Genomic DNA, 23,852 nt, shown 5'->3' with positions numbered 1-23,852 from the left:
GCAAACCCATAGTCACATCTTGCAAAAGGGAAACAATAGGCAAGTTGACCTTGCCTCTGGCAGACAGGTGTTGATACTAACTTCTGTTTAGATATCTCTTTCCTTTTTTTCTCTTCCATCTCTTTCTTTTTTTCTCCATGGCACACGACAGTGACAACGTCATGCTACGCATTCCGAGTTTGGCTTACCCATGCAAACCAACTCTGTACTGAATCAAACTACTGCGTGTTGATACAGCCTTACAGAGGTAAGTTACACTTTGCAAAATCATGAATGCACACTAAAATCCATGAATTACCTCTGTAACAATATCAAACAAAATATGTTTATCTCAGTCCACACATAATCATCAGAGATCAACAAATGCGCTCGTACGCAACACACACATGCATGTATAAATATTTTTGTACTCGTTTCAAATAAAGTCTGCAGTTGTGCATAAATAAACTTGATATCTATTTTCATTAATTTATGTCGTCAATCACACAATGCTACCACAACACATTTTTAATGCTGAAAGCGATTTTCCTGATTGATAAAAACTGGTTAAAAAAACAGCAGTTTTTTATTATTTTGGTTTCTCTTGTTTTTACTAATCTTTTTATTTGACTTTCAGATTCAACAACATGCGACTCACACAAATTGCATTTGGTTATTTCAAGAGATATGTCGAAAACGAAATTTCGAATGCGAGAGGAAAATATATTTATAAGAATATTTGGGGTTGGAAGCGTATTGACTTTGACAAGAGACCATGGGTCTACACAGAAGATCGCCCATGGACGGATGCTGCCAAAAGAGCCAATTTACCCTCGGAATTGAAGAAAAGAGGAAAAATTTGGGTTGAACCAATTAAAGAATGGAAAATTTTCAAAGGAGACCGAGTGAGTTTTAAAATTTTATCTTTCTCTTCATTAAATAAAAAACATTCACAAATACAATAAATTTTTAAAATAAGAAAAATAAATTTTTTCAAATGTATATCTTATTTGCAAATTAATTTTTAAAAATTTCATAAAACTGAAAAACTTGGTTCTTGTCCAGAATTTCCTCTATATTAAAATAAAAATAAAGAAAAATTTGTATGACCTATGTACCTGTAATGAAACGAAAACATCATATTCCAAAACTGGTAAATTGACCAAGTTGTTTTATTTTTAAATAAGAAAATTAAATTTTATGAGTAACTGGAGGGCGACTGTTTTGTCTGCCACTTTAAAACAATCTATAAAAACGAAAAAAGACAAAGGGAGATAACTCAGTAATTCAAACCTGCTAGATATATGTTATAACTAGGGATGTGACAACAGCATATTCTTGTCATTGTTTTGACTCCTGAGTATATCCGTTTATATCTTATATGTTTTAATATAGACAGATATGGTTCTCGGTTGATTAATTGTTTAACTCTGTCAGATATATACCCGAGAGTCAAAAGAACGAAAAGAATATTCTGTTGTCACAGCCCTAGTTATAACTAGCAGAAAGGGGTGCGTTGCCCGGTTGAAAAATAAAGTTAAATATATATTATGATAGTCAATAAAAAAGGGACTTGATTGCCATCTTATTGTGTTATTAAAAGAAAAAAAAATGTCACATAGTGATCTAATTTTTCAATATTATGTGTCCTCTTTCCAACTGCCTGATTCATGCCAGTCTGATGTGGATGACAAAAGTTTTTAGCGGACATACAAATACACAAATATACTGAGATTTATATAATCGAAGATATCTATGAATTCCTATTAATCACTTTAAAATGATTTTCTTTGTAAAAATAAAACTATTTGATCTAACTACATAATTTTGGGAATATATTTTGGTTTCATCACGGTTACATAACATTATGCTGCTTTGTCTTTTATTTTTAATATGGAGTAATTCTGGATAAAAACAAAATACTTTTAATCAATACTTAAAATCTTTCTTATCTAATCAGTTTAATAGCTTTTTTATTTCTTTGTATGCTTATTTACTTACCTTCCTATGAGAGCCAAATCAGATACAAGGTCAGTCTTTAATGTGGGGAAAATCTAGCTCCTCAAAAAGAGGCATTTTGGATTAGGGCAAAAATAAAAATTGCCACTTTGTAAGGATTTTTCCTTCACTGATTGAGAATAGAAACAATGAAATGTAGTATGAAAACAGATGCTACACTTTACTCCTAGCCAAAAGACAAAGGAGTAGTCATTTTTTTTTTTTTTTTTTCTTGATGTCATCTCAGAATTTCAATATACGTTTCAGGATGTTTTTTCATCCCAATGCCAAGTTGTGGCCTTAATGGAATCTGTAGCAGTTACCATAACATACTATTTTCTCTTGTGGATTAATGCCCCCTTGCTGACTGATGTAGCCAGTCAGCTGGTAGGGCACATTAATTTCTATATGTCCCTTAAGGAACTAATTACCCCTGTCAGGAACTAGCCAGCAGAGGAGCTCAGACTATCAAAGAAGACAGACCTCTCTCTCCTTTCACTCTGTCCACTGAATCCCCCCAGACTGTGACTACTTCACTGGACGACCTGGGGACATTCAAGGTTTCTGCCTCCTGACACGAGATCATCTTAGAACTTTCTATTCCTTTTCTTTCTTTCATCTCTCTTCTTTTGAAATAAACCCTTTCGTTGTTTTGTTTAAAAAAAGAGGTGTTGGTTAATTATTCTGTGATTTGGAGTTGCAAATTAATCTTTTATTAGGGGTTTTGTGCACTCGCGCATAAAAATTATCTAAAGATCCAGCAAAAAAAAAAAAGGTACTATATAGTCGCTTTCATCTCAGAAGAAAAGCAGCATTCCCTGTCAGTGATTTTGCTTTGTGGAACAGCCTAATAGTAATGCCTAAATATCATATGAAGGTCACTTAAGACAAAAAATTAAGATAATATATAGATGTACTTAGCTTTTAACTCTACTTTTACATGGCTTGTTGCATTTTTCTTATTTTTTTGCCAAGAAATTTTTGTTTTAAATGCAAAACTTTGTTTAGAGAATTTTCTTTTCAGATTATATACTTCAAATGTTTTGAAAAACGTTTTGTTTTTCTTTTCTTTTCAAATCTACTGATTATATAAAAATATCTTTGTTTGATTTTATTTTTGTTGTACTTTTTTGTTTCATTTTGTTTTACTGTTTTTTATTTATTTATTTATTTTTTTTACTTTTGTTTCTGTTAAATGACGACTTGAGGATCAGAGTTAATGACTTATGAGGATGATATATGATGAGTGTTTATGAAGAATTAGATTTAAAGAAGACCCTGTAGTAAGCCTCAGAGAAAAATATTGTGGCAATATGTCCCACTGGCAGGAAGTTCTTGGAAAAAATATTTGTTTATGAAAATTCTGTTTGCAGTGACAGTATGAAGATAAATTTTGACATTTGAAGTTTAAAATTATTTTTGGTAGTCCATTTAGAAAGAAAAGCAATCAAATGAAACAAATGTACAATTTTTATGTATTACTAAAATAACATTAATCGGTTTTTGTTCAATACAACATGAATCTTATGCAAAAATTAATGATTAGATAATAAGTCACACTCCCGTCACTCACTCACATCGACTATAAGGAGAACAGGTCCCTATTTGCATAACGTGTCAGGAACCCTACACAGTACATCATATACTGACGGACTGCGGGGACTTTAAATGGGGCCTAATGAAGCATTACTAAGAGAATAGTCCAAGGGAAATATTTAACTCTCTTTAATCGACCCAGAAAAAAATTATTGAATTCCTAAATAGATTAAAATATACAACAAAATATAACAAGATTCCGCAAGAAACACCAAAAGCAACTAACCAACATCTAACACATTACAATTAATGTTTCGACATTCAATAGCCCAAGAATGGTCGATATACCATAAAACAAAACAAACAAAAATAAATACAACATGAATCTCTTTTGCAAAAAATAAAAAAAATTTATTTCACATTTAATTTGTGAATTAGCCATGATTAGTTTTATTAAACACTTGAAATTTGAAATCTAAATTGAACTTTTAGACATTTTTTTTTTTTTTTTACAAGCATAGATTAACATTCCAACTTTAATGTAACATTTAAATGCTTTCTTCTTTGGTTTTAATTTAAATAAATAAATTAAAAAAAAGTAGGTTTTGAAATTATACTAAAAATATGTAAAAAAAATATCTTATTTATCTTTTCTGAAATGACTTCAGAAAAAGTATATTAAATATTATTTTATTTTCATTTATTTAAAAACATTTTATGTGGGCATATTTTTTTACAAACACTAAACAATGATACAAATTTATTTTGGCAGCTCAATTAGCCATGAAACAGTGACCATTCAAACTTTTTTTTTTTTTTACATATCAAGACCCAGAGGCCACTTAAGGATAAGGGTTAAAGAGTGTACAGTAGTGATTAGGACAATATCATAGTAACAGTTAGTAGTGGAAATTTGGTAAATTGGATTACTTTATCAAGAACTTGTTTACGTTGAACTTCAAGAGGACCATATTGCAGTCAGCTGGAAAGCAGACGAATGGGAGACAGTTCCACAAGTGTGCAGTTCTAAGAAAGAAGCTTTGTTCATGGATTCTACATTTAGGTTTAGTCACAGATAAAGAGTGGGGGATATTATTGATAGTGTTTTCAGCTAGACAAGTGTTTCTTATGAAAGTTTGGCGAGGGGAGACCATAGATGAACACTTGCCATAAAAATAATGATAAAGCAGAGACAGGCTCGCTACGTCTCTTCTGTGAGAAAGAGGTTGCAGGGAAGAGAAAAGGGCATCCCCTACTAGGCGATGAAGTCTATTTTGAACTCTGTCAAAGCAGATAGTCTTTGTAGCAGCTCTTGCCCAGATGTGGCAACAATACTCCATCCTTGGACATACCTGGCTCTTATATAGGTAGAGAATTGCATCAGCAGTGAGATATCTACTGGATCGATAAAAGGATCCCACCATTTTTCTAACAACCTTGGCAAAGGGTTTGATATACATGTTCCATTTCATTGTCAGGAGTAAAGGCCAAGCCTAGAAGCTTGTCAAAACATGGAGCCTCCCCAAGACAAGAGCCATTCATTTCAATTGATGCCAGGTGGGGATCAGAGCATTGATGATGTAAAGATAGAAGCTTAGTTTTAGATGCATTAAAAGTAACCAGCCACCTCTTTCCTCATTGTACCACGTGCTCAAGATCAGAGAAGAGAAAATCAGAGAGAACTTGGTCATTTACAGTCTTTGATGTGCTGCCATAGATGATAGTGTCGTCAACATAAATGTCTACGAATGATCTAAGGATATGATTTGGAAGATCATTTATGTAGATCAGCAAGAGAGTTGGACGCAGGATGAACCCCTGAGGGACTTCAGCATTAATGATGTAAGCTTCTGATTTCTACCCATCAACCACCACTCTTATGAACCTATCAGAGAGAAATGATTTAATAATTGAGAAGACATTTCCGGCTATATTTGGAGATCTTGTGAAGAAGACCTTTATGCCATATCCTATCAAAGGTCTTTGATATGTCAAGAGCAATTGCTCTAGAAAGGAAGCCTCCATTGAGAGATTCACTAATCCTATGAGATATAACTGTAAGCACATCTGTTGTAAATCTAGCAGAACGGAAACGATATTGCATGTCACTTAGAGTATTTTTGCTGAAGTGGTTGACTACTTCTCTATTTAACAGATTCCAGCAACTTACTCATGAAGCACAGGAGACTTATTGGTCTGTACTGAGAGGGAGATGACTGATCATGAGTAAGTTCTTAAATACAGACCATACTGATGAGATTTTCCCAGGGTGTTGGGAAGCAATTCTCCTTAAGACAATGCTTAAATAGCTTTCTATGTGTGAGAACTAGTTCTGGTTGAAGTTTTTTTTTTCAGCACAATAATTGAAATGCAATTAATGTGCAAACATTCTCGATCATTCAGCTGACAAATTATCGATCTCATTAACTCTTATCCTTGAGTTGCTTTTAGCCTTAATATGATACCTAAAAACTCAATAAAAGATTGCAAATTGCCTGTGATAATGTGAATAGTTTATTAAATTTCATAAAAATGTTAGACATTTTGATTTTCAATTGAAGAATAAAAGTAATATCGCTGATCACGGATATTTTATTTGAATTAAAAATTTAGTAAAATTATATAAAATACGAGTAGTTTTGTGAAGTACTGTAAGAAATGGTGTACAAGGTGCCTTCAATAAGTTTCCAGACTTTTTCATATGGGCACTTTTATTAATAGTGGATACATGAAATTCTGTACTTGGAGGAAATTGGTTTTGTGATTTGGTAGCAAGATGAGTTCTTGTTTCAAATGTCATATAAGGAGGACCCAGAGATTGGATCTCAGTCGAGCACCTTCCATGTAAATACTGATAGAACAGAGGACGACTTGTAGATTTTTGGAAATGATGTCCAAATTGATTTCATTTAAAATTTAAATTGATATCCAAAAGCAATTATGTAATTTTGTAACAAAGTGGGTATACTAACAGGAGCTGAAAGATAGCTGGCTTGTGAAGATATTAGCAGCAGTAGCCGAAAAAAAAGCACATATGCAAATTAGTAAGTATGCACGAGCTTGCACGTCAAGAAAAAGAAAAAAAGACACCGCATGGTTGAGAGAAACAAAGTGCGAGTTAAAAAAGATGGACGTGTAAAATCGAAGATAAGAAATGGCTGGTTAGGCCCGGCATGTAGTGAAGCAGAAAGAAAAATGCTGTTAGGTGAGATAGACATGTGGCTCCGCAGTAGCAACGAGAGACTTTTAAGTTGGTGTTGAGATGGCAGGGTTTTGTTAATCTCATGGCAGACAAAATGAACAGTTAGAAAAAACAAGAAGCAGTTATTGTTTGGAAAGTAATGATAATAAATGTGTTTTGCTAAAACAGCAAGAAAAGCTGAGTTGGATTTATTTTTGTTTTGTTGTTCCATTTCGACAGTACCAGACGGCGTGGGGGTCTGAGAGATGTTTGAACTGTAATAAACACGGTTTGAGTGTAACGGTAACGTTACAATTTGAGAAACAAATGACAACATATGTGTCAAAATCTGAAATAAAATGCAGCACAAACATACTACCAACCGCTGGGGTGAACAATCCTGTTTTATGGCTTCGAGTTCTAACCAATGAGGGTGGAAGGTGGTAATTGCAAACTTTCAATCCCCCATCACATGCGTACATGTCCAATGGCAACACTTCCTCACAAGCAAGACAATCATGTTATAGTTTGCAAGGAAGCAGTCCTGTTGTAATGTGTTTCACAGGCAGGGAGTCCTTGAAAAGAGACTCCATTCAGAAATATCAGCTTATGTTAGGTATTTAGAGGAAAGTGGTTTTGCAATTTGGTAGCAAGATGAGTTCTTGTTGTGAAAAAATCTGATGGATTTCGGATAAATAGCACTTTCCTTTCTTTTTTTTTTCTTTTTTTTTTTTCTTTTTTTACATGGAGGTCACCACTTATCAAGGCCCAGAAGCCACTAGAAGATAAGGGTTATTGCATGTACAGTAATCAATAGGATAGTATTGCAGTAATAGTTAGTATTGGAGTTTGATAAAGTGTCTTACTTAAGGGGGCGATTCATCAGGAACTTGTTTATGTTGGACTTGAAGACATCCAGGTTGTAGTCAGGTGGAAAACAGGCAAACGGAACAGAGTTCCACAGGCGTGCACTTCTAAGAAAGAAGCTTTGTTCATGGAATCTACGTTTTGATTTAGGGACAGATAAAGAGTGGGGAAAATTACTGACAGTGGTTTCAGCTAGACTGGTGTTTTTTGTGAAAGATAGGCAAGGGGGGACCAAAAATTGGAGCTCAGACGAGCACTTGCCATGGAAATAACAATAAAACGAAGACAGGCTTGCAACGTCTCTTCTGTGGGAGAGATGTTGCAGGGAAGAGAAAAAAGCATCCCCCAGTAAGTCACAAAGTCTATTTTGTACTCTGTCAAGGCAGGATAGGCTTTTTTTAGCAGCTCCAGCCCAGATGTGGCAGCAGTACTCCATCCTTGGACGTATTTGGCTTTTATACAGATAAAGAATTGCATCAGTAGTGAGATATCTTCTGGAGCGGTAGGATCCTATCATTTTCCAAGCCACCTGGGCAACAGACTTGATGTTCCATTTCAGATCAGGAGTAAAGGTCAAACCCAGTAGCTTGTCAAAACATGAAGCCTCCCCAAGACGAGAGCCATCCATTTCAATTGATGCCAGATGGGGATCAGTGTTGATGATGTAAAGATAGGAGCTTGGTTTTAGATGCATTAAAGGTAACCAGCCACCTTTTCCCCCACTGTACCATGCGCTCAAGATCAGAGGAGAGAGAATTGGAGAGAACTGTGTCATTTATGGTCTGTGATGTGTTGCCATAGATGGTCGTGTCATCAGCATAGATGTCAACGAATGATTTAAGTATGTGTTTTGGGAGATCATTGATGTAGATCAGGAAGAGAGTTGGGCCCAGGATAGACCCCTGAGGCACTCCAGCATTAATACTGTGAGCCTCTGATTTCTGCCCATCAACCACTACTCTTATAAGCCTATTAGAAAGAAATCATTTAATAATTGAGAAAACATTTCCAGTAATACCGTGGCTGGAAATCTTGTGAAGTAGGCCCTTATGCCATACCTTATCGAAGGCCTTTGATATATAAAGAGCAATTGCCCTAGAAAGGAAGCCTTTGTCAAGAAATTCACTAATCCTACGAGATATAACCATTAGCACATCTGCTGTAGATTGCATGTCACTAAGAAGGTTATTTCTGCTGAGGTGGTTGACTACTTTATTTAATATGGATTCTAGCAACTTACTCATGTCACACAGGAGACTTATTTGTTTGTACTGAGAGAGAGAGATGACTTATCACCTGAATTCTTAAATACAGTGCATACTGATGAGGTTTTTCAGAGTGTTGGAAAGAACTTCTCCTTAAGGCAACACTTAAACAGCTTTGTAAGTATGAGGGCAAGTTCTGGTTGGATCTTTTTCAGCATTATAACTGGAATGCCGTCAGGGCTAGTTGCTTTACTGGAATCAATGTTCTTGATTAGCTTGGAGACCTCATGCAGAGATATTTGTAAGTTGCATAGTGTGTTGTCTGTTATAATAGGATATGTGGGGATGGCCTTCATCGCAGAGGGTAGAAATAGCTGCAAAGTTCTTGGCAAATAGTTTGGCCTTGTCTGATGCTGACGAGATGGCATTAAATAGAGATTAAATATATATCTGTTGCCGCTCCCAATATACCATTGCCTTCAGTGCCGAGAGCAGCTGTGGTATATTTATTTCCGAACAAAATGGTGGTATTTTGAGGACTTAAAGTGTTTGGTGTTTAAAATATGATGGGTTTTAGCAGAACTCCTTATAAATCTGTGATTATCTAAAGCATTTTATCGTCCATATATATTGCTAATTAAAGTATTTGTAAAACAGACAGGTGTGCCACATTGCGGTAATGGAACAGAGCTTGGAGCTTGGCCGATAGTGCAGGATCTATTAGATTTCAGACTCCTTGAATCCTGTCTAAGAGTGAGAGACTAATGGTAAATGCATCAGTCCAGATATAGCAACAATACTCCATGCATGGATGAATTGTGGCTTTGGAAGATATAGAATGCTCTCTGGGATGAGTAATGTTCTAGCACAGTAGAAGAAGCCCACCTTCTTTGCAGCAACCTTGGCATTGTCCTCAATGCATTTTTTATATTTCATGTTTCTTGTGAATGTTAGGTTGAGGAGTTTAAAGGATAGGTCAGATAGGATGTTATTATAACAGTCAGTGGTTGAGAAGACATTTTGTAGTTAGAGAAAAGAAGCTTAGTTTAGTCTTAATAGCATTAAATGTTACCATCCACTTACGGCCCTATCCCACTACAGATTGCAGCTAGCTTTTTGAAAAAACTCAGTTAATAGAAATTCAGTTTTATATGAAGCACATAGAGGAAGAATGGAAAGTGTTTTGCAGAGGTGTTAAAAAGACATTCATGACGTGGATGAACCAGAGATTGGAGCTCAGTTGAGTACCTTTCGTGAAAATAACAAAAGAAAACAACAAAAAACTTAATGTCCCTTTTTTTAAGGGGTTGGAAAACCCTTCATTAGATTTTGTATTCTTTTTAAAGCAAGAAAATATGCTCTGAGCAGCACCTCGAGTTGTGGCAGCAATACTCGATCCTGGGATGACTTTTTCCATTTCTTTTATTGGTTCATTCACTATAAATGAAAAGAATTCTGGTTCCCTTATTCAATAAAACCTTTTCTTTTTCCTTTTTCAACAAATTGATATTTTTGTATCAAATCTGTGTTTTCAATTTGTCAACTCGTTTTTATCAGCATGCATCAAGCCTCAGTCCAAGAATGACCTTTTTTGACATAGTAACATGTCCAAGATAGTTTCCAATCAGAATTGGCTTGTTTTAGTTCTAAAACATCACAATTTGTTTTCAGTGTGTGTTCTAGTCACTTGTTACTATGATAGCAAGGGCTGAGAACATGCGTTGCATGGAGAGAAATGATACAAGAATAATACAATAGATGTGTAAGTTGAGTCTCCAAGACTGGTTTAGTTTGAATAATCTTGAAGGAAAATTAAATCTGAACAGAACAGGAAAATGCGTACAGAATAGGAAACTTTGATGGCATGGACACGCTGAAACAATGGATGAGAGTTCTTGGGTTATTAGATGCAGAACAATTAAGGTAACAGGTCCAGTTTATATAAAAAAAAATAAAAACAAGAAAAACATGAGAAGAAATGATAAAAATGGACTTAAGATCTAATCAGAGATAGATCAGTTTTAAGTCGGATTTTCTGTCGTTCAACCAACGCATGCTAATATGTAAAGTGAACATAAAACTGAAGAAGACTGATCGTCTGTGAAGTAATAATAACTGAATACAATTAAATGATAAAGTCAAACTTTAAAGTTATTTTATTAACTACAGGAATGTTATTTGTGCAACATTTCAGTCGGTGTAACATTCAACCTTCTGTGGGGCATGCGAGTCGCCATCTTGGAAAAGAAAGAAGAAAGGTTACTGGTTCTGTAGATGGTTTCATATTCTTGAGGTTTTTGTTTTTATCACTGGTTTTGTATGTGGAAAAAAAATTTGGTTGACAAGGGCAGGTAACTTTAATAAGAAGGTCGGAGGCTACATCAACCCAAAATGTTGCACAAATCACACTCAAGATAAGAACAATAGTCCAATAAAAACAAGTAATCCAAAAAATCAGCCCTCATCTAAAAAATTAAGAACTGGAACTTCAGGAAGGTAGGCACAAATCGATGTTTGTGTGATGAAAATGCTTCTGTGGAATGAACTGGATTTGAACTTGGCACACACAGGTTGGCAGTCCGTCCCTGCAAAGAACTACTTTGTGTGGGTGTGTGTGAGGTGCTTTAGACATGTATAGATGAGTTGAATGATTCACAATAAGAAATTAGCAAAAACAAATATTCTTGGGATCAGAAAAGATCATTTTAATTTAAGACATATGGTAGTGTAGCGGGGACAAGGCATTCATGTAACGGAGACGACGATACAACATTTATATAATGATTACATACAGAATTCATTATTGAAGGAGGGGACTCAGTTACACTTTATGGAAGGGTGTTTCATACAAAGTTCTTTTACAAATATGATAGATGAAATCACATTACTTGTCATAGTTGAAAAAGGACAAATGAAGATACAGGTTTACAAAATATAAGATGACATTTATTCCACCAATTGGCTGGATGATGATCAGGAATTCAGTTGCCTTTAGATTTCTACATTTTGTTGTTTCCCTTTTTGGTCGCTTCCAAAAGGGCTTCAGCTAACTCAACTCTCCTCTCTGACACTGACTTCCTGACTCTCTAAATATATTGTAAATATCTTTCTTTGTGATGTCAAAGACGTGCTCCAGCCACGTGAATGTTCTCACGTGGATTTACATATATGACTTCCAACATGCTTTCAGCTACACAAATTTCAATACTGTTTTGTTTTCCATTGTCCTCTTACCTCTGGTTTATCATTATTTAATTATTTTTACTATAATGGACAATTCACTAAATTCCTGAGATTGCAATATATATTGACTTTTAACTTTTGAATACTCGGTTCAATTCTAGCTTTTTTCTTTTAACAAATATTATTTTCAAACTTCTTTACATTGTTCCTTTAATTACTGGCATCTGTCCCCTTCCATATGTAACAATATGTCACAGTCATCATCTTTTTGAAATGAATACCATCTTGATTTTGTCTGAATTGGCATGCTTCTATTTCGGGTGCAAAGTTTGCTCAACAATAATTAAATTTCATTTTCAGACTAATGTTCTCATTTTGTTATATTTGCACTTTCTCTACTCTGAATGCATGAAACGATTGAGTGATCTCTAACCATTCACTATTCTAATGGTGAACTCCAAAGATACAGGGACCCAGGGTTGGGTTCCAGGTTTTTCTTTGTGTAGCACATCGTCTTTTCCAATGAAGCAATTGCTTTGTAGATGAAACTTACATCTGTCGATACACTATTTTAATTTCTCCCTTTTTCCATTTTTATTAATTAGTGACATGTTTTTTTATCTTTCGGACCATTTTGATTTTAGAATTTTCGAGGGGGGAGTTTTATGTGATTTGGTTGAATTTGGAAAATTTTTATTTTCAAATAATTTTTAATTAATTTTATCTTCAAATAGACACACACAAAAAAAAGATGCTATTGCTTAATAAATAGATAGCATACAATAATCCACTTCTACTGCAATATATTATGTGGAGTGTTTGGAACAAGAACAATCTGCTGCTGTGGTTCAGTTCAAAATTCCAAAGTTCGACAAGATGTATCTGAAAAAGTTAAGTGTTGCATTGGTTGAAACATGAGAACAATATCCAAGAAGGGCAGTAGTTTGAATAATAAAAATTTTATGATAGTTACGAAGTGCCTTCAATAAGTTTCCAGACTTTTTACGTATAACCACTTTTATTGATAATACATGTATGAAACTCTAGTCTTATTTAAAGTAATCTCCTCTGGCTGTAATGCATTCATACCATTCCAACAACTTCTGGGAGGCCTCACAGAAGTTCTTTTGTGTAAGCATATCAATGACCCTCGTCACAGTCTCTTTCATCTCCTCAATTGTTTCATAATGAGCCTGTAAGGTTTTCCTTAAACTTAGCGAATAACCAAAAGTCACAGGAATCAAGGTCTGGATTATAGGGCAGGTGAGGAACTGCCTTGATGCCCATCTTGCTCTCATGACAACGTCTTTCTCATCTTCTCTGAGCACCCTTAGGACAAACTTGGTGCAAATCTTCCCTATCTTAAGTTCCTCGTCAATAATTGTATGTACAGTTCCCACACTGACATCAAACTGTGCACTTATTGTCTCGACAGACACATGACGGTCCTTATCCATGACATTTTTTATTCAGCCAATCATCTCTGGTGTTCTGACTTCTTACTCCTCTCACACCTTCCATCATTCCTCACAGACCCCCTGCCTTCCTTGAATCTCTTATGCCACTCAAAAACTGATACTCAATACATGCAAGATGGTCTAAAAGCAGTCTGAAGCATTACGTTTCTGTGGCATTTTTTTGCAAGTTTAGAACAGAATTTTATTGCATATCGTTCTTATAAAGTGTCCTCACATCCAGATTGCATTTTTAAAATTCATCAGCTGTGGCAATAAGGCTTTAGTAGGGTGTATTCCAATTCATGCTGTAATTGTTAATTTGAACCTGAAATCATAAAAATCGGTCAGTCATCTTATAAGATGTATAGCAATAACATTGAATTTTTAAGAGTGTACAACAATTTTAAATGCCTGTACAAGAAACGCCTGGAAGCTTATTTAAGGCACCTCATTTCTTTTTTGTGATCACATTTATTTTGTAAAGGTAATTTTTATATTTTTAAAATTTTCTTTTTATTTATAATACTTTTGTGAATATTTTTTGGAAAAAAGTTTTGATTAAAATAAAAAAGTATCATCCACTGAAATATGGCATTAACATTTGAATAAGAACAGTTGTTCAAATAATACAAATTTTACTGTAGTTATTTTTTTTTATCACATTTTTATCTATTTTTTTTTTTTTTTTTGTCAATAGTTTGATGAGAAAAATAAAATATTGTTAATGCTGCTCTCATCAATAAATCTTTCATATATTTTTTTTTTTAATTTTATTTATATGCAGTGTGTAGATGTAATTGCAGACAATATGGTTAATATCAAAGCAATATTTTAGGTGACATACTCTTTAGCCTTCATCATGGGCAATCATCTAGAGATGGTATCTCTATAAAACATTGATTATAGAAACAAACATTTGAGACATGTCTTATGTAATTAGTTCTCCTTTCCGGTTGGGTTAGGGAAATATGTGTGCAGTCAATCAATACTATATGAAAAAATTTCTATTTTTGCTTTTCTTCAGGTTTACCATTTATTTCTATTTAATTTTCACTTTATTATTTCAAATAAAAAAATCTTCAATTTTCCCTCTTTGTCTATCAAATAATCTCTAATTCTTCAAAAAAATCTTTCTCAATACAACTATTAAAGGTCTCTCTATTCCCATTAAAGACGGTCTCTCTACTCCCATTAAAGACGGTCTCTCTATTCGCATAATAGAATGGTCTCGCTATTCCCATTAAAAAGGTCTAATTATCTCTAAATAAAAATATCCCCAATTATTTTTTTTCTCATTAGTATTTAATGGTAAATAATTTCCCTAAAAGAATTGGTCACACAATAATTAAAGGGTTACGAGGGAACAGTGGAAGAAAATTCGGTCAAGCTCTTCTGATTGGTCAAAGTTCGGAAGCCCTTGGTGACTTTATGGTAATATTTCGGTCAACGCTTTTTCATTGGTTATTTTGTACCCAACCTTAGGTGACGTCATACTCATTTATGCATCTGATTTGCTGCAGCTTTTCTTACTTCGGCTGTAATGCAAATTTTCAGTTTCAATTATTATAATGAAGCTAAGAGGAGTACACAAAACTTGACCTGCTTGGCGTTCGACCAGCAGCAGTAGCATTAGTACAACTACTACTATATTCCAATTTCTCTGGATGTTGTAGTGGTGGGAAATTGGATCTCTGGGGTAGGGAGGGGGGGGTCGCCTATGATGTCCTGGGATTAAGTACTAAAGGTTAATTCTATGCCTTTCGTGATAGATTACATACACCTTCTTACAACCCACACCTGCTAATCCAGCACTTTAATGCGGCTCCAGGTAAACAGGGACAGAATTACAAGAAGGGCTGTCGGCTGTACTTTTGCGGGCTTCGTGCAGATGAGACGCGGAATATGTTTAGTTCTTTTTAAACCCCACCCCGACACTCTCATCGTTAGCTGTCTGTCCTCGCCAGCTGATGATGATTAAGATATGCATCATTGACTCGCTCTCTCTTTTTCTTTTTAAGAAGTGACAAGTTAATAATATTCCTCCCTCTTCTACATTAGTAAAAAGTTAAAAAAAAAAAAAAAACTTCCTCATCTACAAACTTGACCATCATCGCAGAGAGCGTAGTCTAGCTGCAATCCATATCGGAAAATAATAATGGAGAATCTGCGGAAAGCTTGCAACACTTTCGGATTGTGGTTGATTTCCGTAGACGCGGCGGTCACCACATCATTTACCAAATGCAAAGATCTGCAGCACACAAAATGGGGCAACTTTCCTTTTAAAAAACGGTAAGTATTTTTTTTTCTTCTCCATTTTTCTGTAAAACAGAATCTTTTCTTTTTTCGTTTCTCTTCTGACATGACATTTTCCTCCCTTTTTTCCCCACCCGTTCTTATTTTACAACCCACACCCATCCACCCCACCCAGCAGCGTTCATGTTTTGCACGTATCATCCTTTTTATTTCTTCCTCCATTGCATCAAGATGTTTTCACCTTGTTTTTCTTAATTCTGTCCCCCCCCCCATTCTTCTATTCTGTTATTATTTTTAGTTGACAATATTATCATCCTTAATTTTTTAAAAATCTGTTTTTATTGATTGTTTTAAATTTATATATTTTTAGCTAGGGGGAGAGCAAGATCTACGGTTTTCGTTGTATTTTTTTCTTTTTTTTTAGCTAGTTTCTTTTTCATTTTTTAACAATTTTTATTTGATATAAATTATCTAATTTTTATCTTTTTGTTAGTAAAATCACGAGTTAAATATCTTAATTTCTGTCTTAAACTGTAGGAAATACTAACAAATAATATTGACATGAAAAAAAAAACCCTAAAAATATACATTTTTAATTTAATATTTTTTCGTAACTTTATAACTACTATTATTATTATTATTATTGTTGTTTGTACTCACTAGGAGTTCTCACACAGATCATTATAAGATTACTCAATAACAACAACCGGTGGTGTACTCTGACGTTTAGGTGACAACAAGTCTCTTCAGATTCCTAGTACTCTCCACCTCTTTCGATAACCTTTGCAAATTATTATTTGTTTATTTATTTTCGTTATTAACGCAACTACAAAATATAATTTTTAAACGTTTCGTTTTCTAAAAGTATTTTTTCTCTTTGAAAGCTATAAAAATCGATGCCAATTATTAAGTAATTTGACAACAACAACCTCATCTCTCACCCCCCTCCCCACGCGCACTTTCCCTATTACTATTACCATGACAACGGCGGTAGCAGCAGCAAAAAAAAAAAAGTCTAATAAAAAATGTCAGTCGATAACAATTTTACTGTTTTATTTTTAGAATGAATTGAATAGTGTCGTTTAAAACGAACAAAAAAATGTTGTTGTTGGTTTTTTGTGTTTTTTTTTTTTTTTCAATTTACAAGTTACTTGGCGGGCCTGAAGAATCTTGCCCCTCTTTTTTTGTGTGCGTGCGGATTATTATCTACTTACTAGGTTATCAAAAAAAAATGAAAAAAGTCAATATTTAAATATTTGGAGGGGGTGCTCAGTTTCTAATAAACATTTTAGTAAATCAATCATCCATTTTAGAACCACCCGACAGTTAGCCAAACTTCGCGAATTTAGCCTTTGTTAAGCTAAGCAGCTTAGTTTTTTGTTTTTTTTATGATTATTTTTTAAAATCGCAATAAAAAGGCTAAACTAATTTTTTAAAAAAAAGCTAAATTCGCGAAATTTAGCCTATAAAAACATCGAGTGATTTTAAAATGAATGATCTAACTTTGTATTAGAAACGGAGCAGAGCAGCAGAGGCATTCCTCCAAATATTTAAATATTGACTTTTTTTTTGTGTTTTGTTTTATAATCTTGTAGATTAGTGTCCATTCGATAATAATCAGCTTAAAATAAAAATAGAAAGGGGGGGGGCAAGAATCTTCAGGTCCGCCATTTATTTTTTATTGTTAGAAAACTATTTTCATTAAAATCATCCATGGAAGAAAAAAATGTTTGTCATCATCATCATTTTTTTTTTCTTTGAATATCGAATCTATATATTAATAATTGTGATAACGTCTCTGTTCATATATGTATTTCTCACCTCTGCGTAACTTGCACAGTTATTTACTATTATTGAAATCAAAAGAGCAACACCATAAAGTACTAAAAAAATAATAATAATAATAATCTTATACCGTAAGTAAATCCATTAGAATGCATTTTGGTTTCTTTGTAAACAAGTCAGTCATTTTAATCTGTTCTTTAAAGGTTTAAAATAAAACAAAAACAAACTACTTGTTTACCTTTTGAAAATGACGGTTTTAGAGATTAAGGGTGCAGTCATCAGTTTAGACGATATTAAGTATATAATTTACTTGTATTTTCTACCTGCTTATGGCTGACAGAACGAGAGCAATCTACCCTTGTGGAATAAATTAGTTTAAAATTTCTGATTTAGACAAGGCACTTCTGAAGGCCGGAGGTTACATTTTTCAAAATATGAAAATAACGAATAATGTAAATAATAGAAATTTTATTGGGGGAGGGGTTCTGTTTGTTTCGATGAAGAAAAAATATTGGGCTTTCGTTAAGAGTCACACTTTGTTTACAAATCCATTCGGCGGAAATGACGTCAGACAAATTTTAAGGTACGGAGGACCAACACTGTATATAATTTTTTTTTTTTTTTCACATCAAACATCAAAACAGAACTGTTGTAAAAAATATTTATGAACTGTTTTCTAATGTTTATGAAGTGTTCCTTTTTTAATCAAACAAAAAAAAATCAGTTTTTATAAATATTTTTTAAACAAAATCTCGTTGGAAAAAGAACGGTTCATGAATATATTTTTTTTATTAGTTATATTTTTGTTTGACGTAAAAAATAAATTACCAACACCTCTGATGTTTGATTAAAAAAGGTCCCAAAACATTTTTTTTAATAACGGTTTTGCTTTAAATGGCTACATTTTATTATATTGGTCATCCGTACCTTAAAATACGTCTGACGTCACTTCCGCCGAACGGCTTTGTAAACAAAGCAGTGCAACTGCAACTCTTTACGAAAGCCAAATATTGTTCGCATTATGAAATGTTTTATTTATATGCACAGTGTGCAAATGCAATTGAATTAAATGTAGTCATTATCAAAATAATATTTGAGATGAAGGAAGAAGTGCTCTTTCGCATTTGTGGGCAATCACTTGGAGATATCTTGATAAAAACACTGGTTTCGATCACCTCACTCACTAGTCACTCGTTTGTATGAGAATGGCATCCAGTATACAAAATCTTGCATCAATTAAACAAATAACGACGCTTCTACAGTATTGGGACGACATTTCGGAAATCTTAATACTGAATTTCACAGGAAGACAATGGTATCTACGTATTCCTCGTATTTTTAAGATGATTATATCGAAAAATTAGGAAAATTGATGAGGTAAAAAATTATTTATTAAAGAAAATAAAAATAGAATTTGATGAAAACAATCGTAATACAATGAGAGTTCAAAAGGGTGGTAATTTTCCGTTTTGATTTCAACAAGATGGCGGGAATTTTTCACCTGCTAACACGGTTAAAGTTGTTTTGTTTAATAATTCAGCTATATTCAGGTAATTTCGACTGCATAATTTGGAAACTACCATTGTAACTTATTAGAATTGCTAAAAAATCAGTTGAAACCATTGTTTTTTTATATGAAAACACCCATTTATCGACTACAAAATCTCGTCCCAATTCTGTAGAAACGCCCAAATAACTTTCAAAGAAACTTAACCAGATATAAACATGGAATTCAATTACAAAAAGCTGTCCAACACATGCCCGTATGTAAAACGAACGTTAACCAGAATGTGATGTTGATAATGAAGTTATAATTTCTAATGATGATATTTAACTTTGTCATCAAATTGGTATTTTCCTTTTTCTACCTTAAAATTCTGACATTGTTTTCTCTTCGGATTCCAACACTCTCCACCCCACCCCCATCCCACTGTCGTTTTACACACTGCAAATATCGATCTCTTCCCGCCAAAAATAGGTTAAAGGATGCTGAAAATCCACTGAGCAGTTCGATTTTGTTCCCAATGTTACCCAAGTTCTCATTGGCTAGAATATCGGTTAATTTATTTTACGGATGACAATAAAAACAATGAGTGAAAAAATCAATATATATAATCGAAGCGAACGGCATAGAAATTCTTTGGAGATAGGCGATTCTGTTTGGTGTAGTAGGTGGCACCATTGATGATGGTGGTGGTGGCGGCGGCGGCGGCATTCATTGTATTGTTATTTAGAATATTTTTATTCGCTATCGTCTATTTTTTTTTCTTTTTTTTTAACGTCGCAAATAATTTCCAGTTGGAAAAATAAAAATACACTTTCAAGTGTTGTTTATGTGATATTGGTTTTAAGTTAATTTGGAAGCAGGAGGCATAGTTTTATTTATTTTTTGTTTGTTTTTCTGGTGATATGTGTTCTTGTGAGGAATGGGAAGTGATGAAAGTTTGAATTACTTTTATTATTATTATTATTATTATTATTATTATTATTATTATTACTACTACTTCTACTTTTAAAATACCTGTTCCATTAAAAACAACAAATGTTACATTTTGAGGATAAATATATCAAGCATTAAAATGTGGGAAACATTTTTATGTATACAATCTTTGTATACACAAGTATAACGTTGCATATGCAGTGGTTGCAGTGCAGCGGTTTTTTAATTAAATTAAGGGTCCGTCATCTTTAAACACTTTTAGTACCTATTTACAATGCCTCCCCACGGGACAGAGTTAGACACCAGGGTCGTTTTTTAACGTGGAGAAAAGGTACAAAAATAAAAATTGTCTCAGTCGTGAAGGATTTCTCCTCCACTGAAAGAGAACGAGAAATGGAAGTGCCGCATCTAAAGAACAGATACTACACTTTGAGATCTTTTATTCATGTTAAAAAAATAAAGTCAAAATTAACGATGAACAAAAAACTTAGAGGCCAAACTTGTTTGCTATGTGGTCATTTCACCTGTGTAGGGTGAGGGGTGATTAATTTTTATACACACAAAGCAGAGAAATAAAACTAGGTAATATTGTTGTTCAAAAAGATACCCTCAAAATTGAATGAATTATGATTACCCTCTTGCTTCTCTTCCTGAATTCATTCCAGTCATATTCGCCTGTTTTTTTCTCTCTCTTATTCACAGGGTTAGCCAAACTAGTGAGATTTGAGACTGGGTTCAGTCACATTGATAGATTATAAGATGACAAAACATGTATCCATGAATATACATTTTCAAAATATATCTGTTCCTGTATAGTGAAAAATTATTCTTACTTAGCAATGACATGAAATGCTTTTCCATATGAATAAATAGTGGAATATGTTCGAATATGTGCTTGTCGAATGGGTACAAGTGCTTGCAGTTCTTCGGTGAATGGTCCGAAGAACTGCAAGCACTTGTACCCTCTCAACGTAAGTACCCCCAACAAGCAGCAATATTCCACCCCTTCACAGTTGAGATCCCTATAGGTAAGAGCCTTCTACTCCAGTAGTTTCTTCTTCAGAACCGCTAGACTTTGGAATTCCCTTCCAGGTTCCTGCTTCCCCAACTGTACTGACATGCAGAAGTTCAAGTGTAATGTGAACCGACATCTTGCTGCCCAACTCCCCACATAGTACCCCTGTAGCTTATGTCCCTGATAGTAGCCCCCTACATTGTTTGGGGTGAAAATGTAATAAAAAAAAAATATCCCAAATATAAATAAAATGATGTCTAAAAGGCGATAAATTCCTTTTACTTCTACAACTCAGTGAGAAACAAAGGTTGATAAATCTACTCTAATAATAATATATATATATATATGTGTGTGTGTGTGTTCATAAAAAAAATGGACTCTCCCATTGAATCACGATGTATGAGGTTTGGGCAACTAACTTGTCCGAAATCCATACGGATGGTTTGTTTATAGTGGTAAAGGCTTTGTGTAGGACCATCCCCGCTTTTTGGAACCACTGTTAACCTCAGTCGGTGCAAATGATTGTCACAAAACAGAGCAGACAGTAGACCTCGGATTTTACATCCGTTTTTCTTCTCCGAGATGCATGGCTTAACGAAAACTGAGGCTGCATCTCTCCTAGTGGTATTAAACACACCTCCAGATATTAACCTGAAAATTTTTACGTCCCAGAGCAATACATCCAATGCCTAGTATTCCCAAGTGGTTTTTAACTTTTAAATTCAGATGAACATATCTCGGCTTAAGCAAAAATTTATTGATCGAAATATGCATCATCAGAATCAACACGCTTTTGTCAATACAAAACAAGTGTATTTATGCAAGTAATGTTAAAATCTTGCATTCTGGTGGTGGTACAGTTGCTGAAGGTGTTTTTTATATTGCTTAGTTTTTTTTTTTTTTAAGCATTTCTCACACAGAAAATTGTGAAGCTACTTGAAAAGATGGTAATCAGAAGATGAGAGGACGGGAGAGTATGGCAGATGAGACAGAGTTTCGTAGTCTAATATGATCAACTTCTGCAGGGTTGGTTTAGCAACGTGTGGTCGGGCATTGTCATGGAGGAGAATTAGGCCTTTTCTGTTGACTAATGCTGGGTGTTGTTATTGAAGTTTCTGGTGCATTTCATCCATTTGTTGACAGTACTTCTCTGCCTTAATGGTTTCGCCTGCATATAAAAAAAAACTAATGGATGAGACCAGTCACAGCCACCAAACAGTCAGCATGACCTTCTTTTGCTACAACTCTGGCTTTGAGAAGTGTTGTAGAGCTTCGTCAGCGTCTAACCACTCTGAGCACTGCCGGTTGTCATAAAGAACTCACTTTTCATTACAAGTCACAACCTCGTCAAGAAACGGGTCTTGTTGTGTAAAAAAAGGGAAGATGACACTTCATAATGGCGTTTCTTTTGGCTGTCGTTTAATTCGTGAGGCACCTATTAATTTTTTTTTATCTTTCCAATCTCTCAAGTGGTTGTATACGTTATCTTTAATTTAGAAGCAAGTTCTTGAACAAATGTGAATGCATTGGCTTTGATTACAGCTCTTAATTGATCATTGTCAACATCCAATGGCTGACCACTATCTTCATCAACTTCAAAACTCTTATCGTCGTCGTTTCTGTGCCAAACACTTCATTGATATCGCAAGCTGTTTCAGCAACTTTTCAGCCTCGCTTGAATTGAAATAAAATTGTGCAAATTTTTTTTTTTTTTTTTCATCTTGTATTCAATGTTCTGAAAAAAAGACAAAATTGTTTTAAAACAGTTGTAATTTAAATGATTAAATAGAATGAATAACGCTCTTTAAAATGATATATAAAATAAAGGCGTTATGACGAAAACTTATTTGAAAATACATTTAAAATGAAAATTAAATTCCACAGAAACTTTGTTTTCAACGTAATAAATGCATCTCTAATATTGCAGATGCTACTTTCAATTGAAATTTAAAAAATTCTTTTTCGCTTCAAACAAGGCATATTGCCACTATGATGTAAGGGGCTACTATTTGGGATCATGTCTAACAGGATTGTTAGGAGTTGAGCAGCAAGATTTCTGTTCACATTACATTTAAACTTGTGCATGTCAGTACAATCAGGGATGCAAGAAATGGGGAGGGAATTCTTAAGTTTAGAAGTTTGAAAGAAAAACTATTAGAATAGAAGACTTACCAGTATCCAGCGACCCCCCCCTCCCCCAACGGTGAAGGTGTGGGATTTTGCTGCTTGTCAGATTGGTTGGGAGTATTTATGTCAAGGGGGCAAAAGTGCTATGTTTTTATCACAGCATTTTTCATAAAGTACTTGTAAAACAAGCTTCTGGGACTGGCCTTCACTCTTGAGTTGAGATGCAACACATACATGAAATCTGTTTCCAAGATCACTGTAAAAATGGTTGGATCCTTCTACTGCTCCAGAAGGTATATCATTGCTGATGCAATCCTCTATCCATATAAGAGTCAGGTACGCCCTAAAATGGAGTAGGGTTGCCACATCTGGCCAGGAGTTGTTTGGCATGCCCTATCTAGCCTTGATAGAGTTCAAAATCCTCTTCAAAACCTAGTAGGTGATGCCCTTTTCTCTTCCCTGCGACCTCTTTCCCAAAGAATAGACGTGCGAGCCTGTTTCTGTTCTATCATTTTCATGGTAAGAGCTCGACTGAACTCCAATCTATGCCCCCCCCTTGCAAAACTTTCACAAAAAACACTATTCTAGTTACAACCACTATAAACGATTTCACACACACTCTATCTGTGCCTAAATCTAAATGCAGATTCCATGAACAAAGTTTCTTTCCCAGAACTCCCTGCTTGTGAAACACTGTTCTGTTGTTCTGCTTCCTAGTTGAATACAACATGATAGGTTCCAAATCCAATGTAAACAAGTTCTTGTTGAACCATCCTCATAAATAATCAAATTCTAACCAATATACACCATTAACGATTACTACACG

At 34.3% G+C, this 23,852-nt stretch overlaps 1 protein-coding gene across 5 annotated transcripts in view; it reads left to right on the top strand.

Moving 5' to 3' along the window:
* LOC145249430 (uncharacterized) overlaps positions 1-23,852 on the top strand; it is a 111,418-nt gene that overhangs the window by 23,581 nt on the left and 63,985 nt on the right. For 2 of the 5 annotated variants that reach the window (XM_080110988.1, XM_080110982.1), the window contains exons 2-3: positions 152-247; positions 617-884. In XM_080110988.1, the coding sequence (XP_079967114.1) occupies positions 627-884 (258 nt within the window). In that variant the 5' untranslated portion in view covers positions 152-247; positions 617-626. Of the gene's footprint in view, positions 1-151; positions 248-616; positions 885-14,893; positions 15,696-23,852 lie in introns of those variants that run through there. The other 3 variants (XM_080110987.1, XM_080110986.1, XM_080110984.1) reach the window with 2 other exon arrangements.

Source organism: Euprymna scolopes, chromosome 28 (assembly GCF_053919585.1).
Source record: "Euprymna scolopes isolate OS-2025 chromosome 28, ASM5391958v1, whole genome shotgun sequence".
Classification (NCBI taxonomy): Eukaryota; Metazoa; Mollusca; class Cephalopoda; order Sepiida; family Sepiolidae; genus Euprymna; species Euprymna scolopes.
Note: the sequence above shows the minus strand (reverse complement) of the source record. Positions and strands in the feature narration are given on the sequence as shown.